We start from the raw sequence: 10723 nt of genomic DNA on the forward strand, positions 1-10723 counted from the left end.
TCATCCCAGAGCGCACAGAGGGGCCTGTGCCCGCAGATCTGTCCAGCTGGGAAGAGCCCAGCCCCAGCTCACCCCCCCTTCCCGCCCCATGCCCTCCCAGATGAGCAGCAGGAGCTGCTAGATAAGCACCAGATGAGCCGCGCGCAGTGGCAGAAGTTGCCCCACCCTTCCTTCCCGCACCCCCCCGATGAGCCGTGCTTCTGTCCTGTACCCACCCTGGCCCCAGCTGGGCAGCCCCTGCCCCAATCCCACACTCTCCCTCACCACAGGGCCCTAGATCTGTACTCCCGTGCCCCTTCTCCTTCCCCTTCCCCTTCCACCACAACAGAATTACCAGCTGCACGCAGCATCCCAAGCTGCTGGCTCTGCTCCTCACTGCTTACATGCTGTGCTGTGGCTGCGCGCACACATGGGCATTTATCAGACAAATTATCGGCCACATTGGGCCAATTTCCGATACAGAACATTTTCTTTATATCAGTGCTGATCTGATATCGAACCCATGTATTGGTGAACCTCTACATCAAGGCAATATGAAATTAACCTTACTCAGAAGAGAGCTTGCTGTCTACAACCTGGAAAATCATGATGCTTTGATTCTGTTGTAAGCTCTCTCACTGGCTTGTTTGATGAATTACACTGGCAAACTTAATTCACATATTGTTAAATACATGCACTACTTGCCTAGATGATTGTTAGTAATAGAGCTGGTTTGGCAATGGATTTTTACAGGGAAAAAACCCAGTTTTGTGGAAAGTATTCTTAGTATTTTTGAAGCCTTCCACTGAAAAACTGCAAAAGAAATGTTAGCTGTTTCTGGCCACTGGAAACTGTAAGATTTCATTGTTTAATGGACAAAAACTATAACAATATTTTGCATGGTTCCTTTTTTTTACTGGAAACCTAAGACTTTAATGGGAAATGAACATTTCCTACAGAGATTTTGTTTGATTAAAAAAGGCAGTTTTTGTTGAAAAAGGCTAAGAGAATATTGTCTATTGGCTCTATTTTGTGAGACCTTTAGATGATGCCATAGAACTACAAATGAATCACTAGATGCCTGTTTTCAAATTGGCTCAGCTTAAAAGTGAAAATGAGAAAATGATGATTTTAGCCTAACCCTTGCTAGATGTTTGCCAGATGTACAAAAATCTATATTCAGTTAAGCACAACTAGTAGTTTACCACAGCAGTGATTATATACCATTGGGGTATTTATAATGTTTTCTGCACTGGAGAGAGGGTTGCACTTTATCTACACACACTAAATGTGGTTCTTTGTGGTATTATAAGTCTTTTACCCCTATAAAATGATCCATGCATTTCTATAGTATCCATACCAGTGGGTCCAAAGTATTTTTCTTCTCCCCCTGCCATTATACTGTGAAATATATTTTGATTAAATTTGAATTCCTTAGATTGTTTTATTTTATAAAGTATTTTTAATGAAGTCATAGCCATATATCTTATACAAATAAGACTCATAATACATAGACACTTTGTGTGGCATTACATTTAATTTTGAACCTCATTTTAGACCTACAGTATTTTACTGAAATGTGCTTTTTCCTACTGGAAGAGCCGGTGGAAAATGTAGCTTATGGCAGTGCTATTTGGGAGCAAGTCAGTTAATAGGATCCTAGGAAAATAGGGTTAGAAGGGACTTCAAAAGGTCATCTAGTCCAGCCCCCTGCTGAAGGCAGGAGCATCTCTGGCTAAACCATCCCAGTCCAGTGTCTCTCTAACCTGCTCTTGAAAACTTCCAAGGATGGAAAATGCACAATTTCTGTAGGTAGCCTGTTCCAGTGCTTGACCACCCTTATAGGGTTTGTACAAGTGTTACATTTAGATCACCCTAACTGAGCTCATGATGATCTAACGTGCAAGCATTCACAGGGCTAAAATCTCCCTAAAAATGGCACACCCAATCTAAAGTTAGTTCACCTCAGAGATGACCTAACTTTAGATAGGCCTGGGTTAACCTGATCTAAAATGGGTATACTTGTCCTAACAAATGCCTGCATATGTTCACAGAAAAGTTCTGGGGCTAGGAAAGTTTAGACACTTACCACAGCCCTGGGGCTATGCTGTTTCAGTCTCCTCCCCCGCAACTCTGACTGGGTTATTTTCAATCTTATGATTATACCCCCATGAACCTGGCACCCCTCCCTCTGGACTCATGAGCCTGCCCCTTGGACCCACCAGCCACCCCAATCCCATCAGCCCCTCCTGCCCCTTGACTTTACTTGTCTCCAGCTGCTTGCATAAATACCTGCACATGGCAGAACCCGAATCAGGTTTATGTGGTTCAAAGCCTAACCTGAGATGGACAGGCCCATTCTTTGGGTAAATGTGATATTTGTTATTAAACCAACTAAATAGTTGGAAAAATTGTTCTTTGTAAGGTTTTGGGCACAAACACCCTTCCTGAGACAGAGGGAGAGTCTACAGTTGTATTGTGCTCTCCTGGGTTTTGAACACTTGTTCACATGCATAGTCAGACAGTTCTTCCTAATCTGTTATTTAAATTTCGCCTGCGGAAGCTTGAGGCCATTGCTTCTAGTCTTGGCCCCTGTGGTCACCAAGAAGCCCATCTGTTTTCTGCCTGTAATTACTTTTCAGGTAATCGAAGACTGTTACCAAATCCCCTCTCAGTCTTCTTTTCTCCAAGCTAAATAACCCAAGCTCTTTCAGCCTTCCCTTATAAGTCTTACCTCCCAGGCCCCTAGTGTGGCCACTGATACATCCCCAGAATACAGGACAACCACTTGGTGAGGGGCGGGACCACCAGCCTCTTCAGCCAATCACCAGTAAGGGGCAGATCCACAGCCTTCTCAGCCGATCAATGCAAGGGGTGGGGTCACTAGGCTCCTTGGCTAGTCATCAGCAAGGGGTGGGGCCACCACAAAAAGACTACTATTCAGTAGGGCTGTGTGAAATTTCACAGAGTGTTTCATTTCCAAGTTGTTTTGATGAGTTTTGAGCTTGAAACAGCGAAATTGAAATGAAACAAAAAGCTTTGAAACAGCTTCAGAACGAAATTAAGGCACTTGAAACATTTTGTAAGTTTCAAAACATTTTGAGTTTCAAAGCAGCCCAGTGGCGGGAAGCAGGGGGGAGCCAAGGCTGTGCTCCAGCCAGTCCCACAGAGCTCAGCCCACTGGTGGGAGGCAGAGCGCAGCTCTGGCTCTCCCCTGCCTCCTGCCATTGGGATGAGCTCTGTGGGGCTGGTGGAGCTGGTTGGAACACAGCCCTGGCTCTCCCCCACCTCCTGCCACCCGGTTGCAGTCTGAGTGGCTCCACCAGCCCCACGGAGCTCAGCCTGGTGGTGGGAGACGGAGCACAGCTTTGGCTCTCCCCCACCTTCCACCATTGGGCTACACTCCAACCAGCTCTGCCAGCCCCACAGAGCTCAGCCTGGTTGCAGGAGGTGGGGAGAGTGAGGGCTGCTCTCTGAGTGACTCCACTAGCCCCACACAGCTCAGCCTGGCAGCGGGAGGCAGGAGAGAGTCAGGGTTGTGCTCCACCTTCCACCACCAGATTGAGCTCCATGGGGCTGGCGGAGCTGGTTGGAGCGCAGCCCAGCAGCAGAAGTCAGGGAGAGCTAGGGCTGTGCTCCACCTTCTGCTGCCAGGCTGAGGTCCATGGGGCTGCTGAAGCTGGTCAGAGCATAGCCCGGTGGTGAGAGGTGGGGGAGAGCCAGCGCTGTGCTTTGACTGGCTCTGCCAGCCCCATGGAGCTCAACCTGCCCTCTCAGCACTGTTAGACTCCTCCTGGGGACGTAGGCCCCCAGATCTGTGTTCAGGATGACAGGAGGCTGTTGTTGTTGCCTGGGGCCACTGGCAGCACCAGTCTTCCTGGTGCTGGGTGCGGGTTGTGCACCACTCCCAGGTGGCAGCCTCCTGTCATCTTGAGCACAGATGTGGGGGCCTATGCCCCTGGGAGGAGTCCAGCACAGCCCTGCAGCCATCCCAGGGGTGCGGGCTCTGGATCTGTGCACCAAATGACAAGAGGCTGCCGCTGGTGGCAAGTTTCAGTAGTTTTGCTTTGAACAGTGTGAGGTGCAGTTTCCCAGACACCTCTGCATCTATCTCCTCTAAACTTGGCAGGCTTCATGTCCTCAGAAGGGGCTACCATCCTTGTAATTTTCATTTGATACAGGAAATAAATGACAAAGTTTTAGGCATTTTCATGATTCCCAATTATAGCCTATGAGTAAAACATTGAAATACGTCGAAACAGCAAAACATTTGTGACAAAATGAAATGGAACAGTGTTTCGAAACAAAATGATGAAACGAAACACTGTCCCTTTGAAATGGTGAAATGGATGTCGAAACAAAATGGTGCTGTTTTGCACAGCCCTAGTCCATGAACCCCATGCCAATGAACATGTGGTACCCTGTGAAATGAAGGAGAGCAAGTGCTAGGATCAGCAGCAAATTTGTAAGCCTCTGCAGTTACGTCAGCAGGGGGCCTCACCTCACTCCCGCTGCATTGTGGTTTCACATATCCCACAGCTCTGCCATTCTCTCCAGACAGTCCAGCCTTAAAAGAACATGGCATAGCAGGTATGAGGCTTGAGCATCCCTTCCCTGGACTGGGACCTGGTCTCACTCCACTCCAACCCAGCTCTGCACTTGGGAGCCAGGGGCACAAACTGCACTTTTCCCCTCCCTGCTCCTCCCAACAGCATTCAGCACAAACACTGGGCACCTGGGAATCTGCCCTGGCCACACTGTGGCCAGAGCTGGGCTGAGTGGGGTTGGTTGGTGTTGGATGCCTGGGGCAGTGCAGCCAGCTGTCTGGTGGAGCCTTTCCTTCCTTCCCCAAGAGGTAGATGGGTTTTCCTGTCCTGGAGGAGAAATAATGGCTTAATGAACTGGCCCAGCCACTAAGGACACTGGATGCCCCCTGCCCAAAGCTCCTTCTCTCCACACAGCAGGACACCCCAGCGATTCACCAGGCTGCCCTGCGGGTGCAAAAATGGTGACAAAAGCCTCCTCTCAATCCCATTACAAATGCAGTGCTCCACCTGCCTATTCCCAAAGGTATTACCTTGTGCCAAGGCAGTGTGTGTGTGTGTGTGTGTGTGTGTGTGTGCGCACGTGCGCACAGACCAACTGCCCTGCCCTAGCAGCTCAGCTAGCCCTGGGGCTTGGGCACACCTGTACATGCCCAGCCCAGGGTCAGTGAGCTTACAGATGCAACAATTGCAGTGCAGCCACAGCTACTCACACAGTTCTCCAGGTGAAGCCTCACCAGTGCTGAAGAGAACAGAAGAATCGCTTCACTTGATTTTCAAGTGAGACTCCTGAGGATATAACTCTGTATTCTCATGGCTTTTTTTTTTTGCAACAAGATCACCTTTTGGATTTTTATTCTGCTTATGGTCTACTGCAAGGGTGGGCAAAATGCAGCCCACGGGCCAGATGTGGCCCACCAGGCCATTCTATCTGGTCCACGGGGCCCCTAAAAATTAGGAAATTAATATTTATCTGCTGCCTGCCATGTGGCCCTTGATGTCTTGTCAAAACTCAGTAAGCGGCCCTCCACTTGAAATAATTGCCTGCCCCTGGAGAATCTACTGTAACCACCAGGTCCTTCAGTGCAGTACTGCAGCCTAATCAGTCATTCCCCAGTCTGGCAGTCTGTATTTGTGGAGGCAATTATTTCTGCCCAAGTGCAGGACTTTGCACTTGTCTTTGTTGAATCTCATCTTATTGATTGGAGACCATTTTCCAGGCTATCCAGGTCATTCTGGATCCTAACCCTACTCTCTGGAATCTCTGTAACTCTGTCCAGTTTGGTGTTGTCTGCACATTTACTAAGAATGCATTCGATCCCATCATCCAAATCATTAGTGAAGATATTAAACAATATTGGACTCAGGACAAACCCGTGGCATACCCTACTTGATACCTTCTCCCAACTAGAAATTGAGCCATTGATGATTGTTCATTGAGTACGGTGATCCAACCAGTTATCTATCCACCTTAAGGGATTTTCATACTTTGTTAATGAGAATGCCATGGGAGACAGTGTCAAAAGCATTGTTAAAGTCAGGGTGTATCACAGCCAGTTCTTTTCCCCCATCCACCGAATCTGTCACATTATCATAAAAGGAAATCAGGTTGGCTGGGCAAGACATGCTCTTGGTGAATACATGCTGCCTGTTTCTGATCACCTTATTCTCCTTTAGCTGCTTCATAATAGATTCACAGTAAGTATTTCACATTGAGGTCCATGGTCTTTCCAGGTGTCAGGTATCTGTCCATGATCTTTCCAGGTATCAAAGTCAAGCACACCTTGTGCTGCTGCTGTGTGTCCCTGGGGAATGCCCATGCCAAATGCACTCTGATGTGAGGGAGGTTACCTCAGGTCGGGTAGGGGAGGCTGGGGCCAGTAACTGTGCTAGCCCAGCAGCCTCACCTGGGGTCCTGGAGGCCTCTCGGGGCTGCAGCTGCATCAGGAAGCCTGGCTAGCAGCTGGAGCATGGCTCCAGCTGGTCAGGCTCCAGTTTTGGCCAGTGCATGCTGCCACTATGTGCCCCACCCCACTTCTTTTGGCACGGGATTTTTTGACCTAGGGATCTCCTGGGGTCAGAAACCCCCTCTGTGCTGCAAGGTAGCTGCAAGGAATGCCTGAATGTGCGGTTTGTGGTGCTGTACACAGGTCTGTGGCACCATATACCACACATCCACGTTCCCCTGGATGTGGCCTTTAAGTCCTCTGGGACCTCACTCAAACTCTATAACCTCTCAGATAGGTTAGCCAATGGCTCTGAAATTGTTTCAGCCAATTCCTTGAGTACCCTAGGGTGCATTCCATCTGGCCCTGCCAACTTGAAAGTATCTTACTTCTCTAAGACCCCTGCCAGATGTACAGGTAAAGGCATGATGGGACCTGATACATGATCCACACAATTGCACTCCCTGCCATACAACACATGCATAGCAGGAGGTGTGACTGTGGGATCGAGCATCAGATCCCATCATGCCTTATTGCTGGTGCACCAGCAAGTAGGAAACTCCCGGGTCTGGGATCCCCTTCAGCTCATGGGGCTCCCAGCGGTGAGGGTGCACCATCCTGGATCATCTGATAAGGGTCTCAGCTGCAGGAGCACATGATGTACCCTTTGGCCAGGAACCCAATCAGCTATGGGCTCCCAGCCTAGGAGGCATATGATGCATCCTCTTTAGTTGGGAGCCCAGAGCTAGTGGGGCCCCCAGCTGCAAGAGCATATGGTGCACCCTTGTGCTGGGAGCCTTATCAGCTGACAGGCATCCCAGCCATGGGGGTACACCTGACCACACATTCAGTTAGTGGTAAGATAGGAACCAGCCACAAAGTTACTACACATTATTTTGTGGAATAGCTTTGTGGCTTATTTCTTCTTTTAGGACACCATTAATTGTTTTTTGTGTGGCTGGGTTACAACTTAAGACATGATTCACTTGTTAATCATGTCTTAAGCATAATATATGGCAGGGGCCTAAGTAAACACCAACCTGTTCTTCTCCTGATTTAGGCTGTTTGTCTCCTTCCCTATCTTTGCTGTCAACTGCACTTGGCTTCTGGTAACTGCCCCTGTTTGTGAAGACTGAAGTAAAAAAGGCATTAAATACTTCAGCCTTCTCTGCATCATCCATAACTAGGTCGCCTTCTGCATTCTGTAAGGGATCTATGGTTTCCATGGTCTTCCTCTTACTTTTGACATGCTTGTAGAATCCCTTTTTATTGCCTTTTATGTTATCGCCCACTGCATCTTAATTTGTGCCTTGGCCTTCCTAATCTTGTCTCTGCATACCCATACAGTTTGTTCTGGCTCCTTTTGAAGATTGGGTGTGGCATGGGAGGAGGTTATCTTTTTCCCCTTTCTGCTTTCTTTAATAAATCGGTAACTACATTTATTTCCATTGCAGTCTTCCAGGTCATATTAGTGGGGCAAGGGAATGAGAGAAAGATAAAATAGATGACTTCATTGTTAAATAGCTTTTCCTTTAAAAAAGCAAAACACAGAATTCCAAACTGAACTATGTTTGAAACTTTACTTCTAATTTGTTTTTTGTCTTGTGTTTTCTGTTGCTAGCTACGTATGGTAAGAAAAACTGAACATGCCTCGCAGTCCAACATCAAGTGAAGATGAGATGGCCCAAAGCTTTTCAGACTATTCTGTTGAATCTGAATCAGACAGCTCCAAAGAAGAAACTATTTATGATACTATTAAGGCTACAGCAGAAAAACCAACCAGCAGAATGGAAGATAATCAGAGCAACACATTAGTGATACGGATAATAATACCTGACCTACAGCAAACGGTAAGGAAATTGCATTAAAAGTCTTTTTAATATTTGGCTAGATCCTCAACCAGGATAAAATTATATTTTGAAATATATATTTTGAGTTTTCAGAGAACAGGGAGGCTGCTCTGACACGTTGTAATTCCAGCACATCAAAGTGCACTCAGTTAATCACTGAAATTAAGGATGTATTAACAAATATCAGCCAACCAGCCAAAGAATTTAAAATAGTCTGACTAATCTTTATTTCTTTTCATGGCTCTGGGTTTAGTTACCTTTTTTTGCCTGGTGACATAATTCCACCAATTCCCCTGTGGCCTACAAAGTAGCAGAATACATGAAGACACAAAAAACAGGTTTTTTAAAAACAAAGAAACCAGATTTTTCATATATATCAGTGGGTGTGTCTACACATGCATTTGATCTGAGATCAGTTTACTTGCATGTAAACTACTCATGAGTAAACATTCGCGGGTAGGCATCTACACATGCAGGGAAGCATCCTTATCTCCCAGCTCATGCTCTAGGGTTGTGGGGCCCAGACTGGGAGATCCTTATCTTCCAGAACAGGCTCCGTGATTACAGAGCTGGCACTGAGAGATCCTTTTTTTGCAGCTTGAGTCCTTTGGTTGTGGAGCCCAGGGTGGGAGCTCCTTCTCTCCCAGCGCCAGCTCTATGAACATGAGGCCAGCACTTGGAGAAAAGAATCTCCCCTCCTGGATCCTGCGACTGCAGGGTTTTGAATGGGAGATGAGGATTTCCCAGCCCCAACCCCATGATCTCGAAGCATGGGACATTGTCCCTGCATCCTGGCAACAGGCAGCTCCTGGGGGCAGGGAGCAATCTCCTGAGCATATTTGCTCATGGTCAAGAGTCTACACATGCGCTACTGCACAGTTACTAATCACGAGTAAATTTGCTACTTGAATTTGCAGGTAGCAAATTTATTTGTTATTAGAGCCAATTATTGCACAGGAAACATCTGCACATGTAGACATAGACACTTACTGCACAGTAATTAGGTCTACTGCTCAGTAAAGCATCTTGTGTAGACGCATCCTGTAGGAAGCTGAAAAGTCAAAAGCCCAACTTCAGCTTCCTCACTGCCTTTTACAGAATCTGCCAGTGGCATATTCCCTGTGACTGAACCCAGAATAGGTACAAAAAGAGAAAAGACAAATGTAATGAAAGCTCGTTTTCAGTATGAAAAGAAGGGCCTTTCTACAGCCAGGGAGGGATGGACTACAAGAAGTATCATAAGGTATGTCTGTACAGAACATGATAATGTCATCATGTAGAGCTTACCTCTGCCTGTACCAGAATCAGAAGTAATAAAGCCAGCTATGTAGGATGAAGAAGAAGATCATGGGAGAGGAAGGGAAATTTTCCTTATGGTTGCAGTAAGGCATGTTTCAGACTTTTGCTTGAATTTTCATAGATTTCATAGGCATAGATTTCATAGACATTTGGGCTGGAAGGGACCCCGGAGGATCATCGAGTCCAGCCCCCTGCCCCAGGGGCAGGAAGTCAGCAGGGATCATAGGATCCCAGCAAGATAAGCATCCAAAAGAGTTTTGAAGGTGTTCAAAGTGGGCGCTTGAACCGCCTCAGGTGGCAGTCTGTTCCAAACCTTGGGGGCTCAGACAGTGAAGAAGTTCTTTCTTATGTCCAGCCTGAACCGGTCACAGTGGAGTTTGTGACCATTCACTCTTGTCATCCCTTTGGGGGGCTCTGGTGAACAGTCGTTCCTCCAGATCCTGATGAGCACCCTGATAAACTTATAGGTGGCCACCAGATCACCTCTGAGCTTGCACTTTTCCAGGCTAAAGAGCCCCATGGCTCTCAGCCTCTCATCATAAGGTCTGTTTTTCTGCCCTCTGATCATGTGCGTGGCTCTCCTCTGCACCCTCTCAAGCTTCTCCACATCCTTTTTGAATTTTGGAGCCCAAAACTGGACACAGTACTCCAGCTGCAGCTTCACCAAGGCCGAGTACAATGGGAGAATGACGTCCCGGGATCTGCTTGAGAAGCATCTATGGATGCAAGCCAGTGTTTTGCTCACTTTACTAGCTGCAGCATCACACAGAAGGCTTATGTTCATCTTGTGGTCAACCATGACCTCTAAGTCCCTTTCTTCTGTAGAGCTAACCAGCGTAGCACTACCGAGCCTATGTGCATGGTGCAGGTTTTTCCTCCCAAGGTGGAGAACCTTGCATTTTTTGGTGTTGAACACCATCAGGTTCTTGTCCGCCCATTTCATGAGTCTGTCCAGATCCGCCTGGATCACCCTCCTGTCCTCAGGTGTGGATGCTTTACCCCAGAGTTTGGTGTTGTCAGCGAACTTGGCCAGTCCTCTTCTGACACCATGTCCACATCATTGATGTAAATGTTAAACAGTATATGCTCTAGGACAGAGTCTTGT

General features: G+C 47.3%; 1 protein-coding gene across 4 annotated transcripts in view; it reads left to right on the forward strand.

The window, feature by feature from the left end:
- SHANK2 (SH3 and multiple ankyrin repeat domains 2) overlaps positions 1 to 10723 on the forward strand; it is an 856646-nt gene that overhangs the window by 130754 nt on the left and 715169 nt on the right. For all 4 annotated transcript variants that reach the window (XM_019519421.1, XM_019519422.1, XM_019519423.1 and 1 more), the window contains exon 3: positions 8091 to 8319. In XM_019519421.1, coding sequence (XP_019374966.1) covers positions 8116 to 8319 — 204 coding nt within the window. In that variant the 5' untranslated portion in view covers positions 8091 to 8115. The remainder of the gene's footprint in view (positions 1 to 8090; positions 8320 to 10723) is intronic.

This window comes from Gavialis gangeticus, unplaced genomic scaffold (assembly GCF_001723915.1).
Source record: "Gavialis gangeticus isolate Ggan-Ray unplaced genomic scaffold, GavGan_comp1, whole genome shotgun sequence".
Classification (NCBI taxonomy): domain Eukaryota; kingdom Metazoa; phylum Chordata; order Crocodylia; family Gavialidae; genus Gavialis; species Gavialis gangeticus.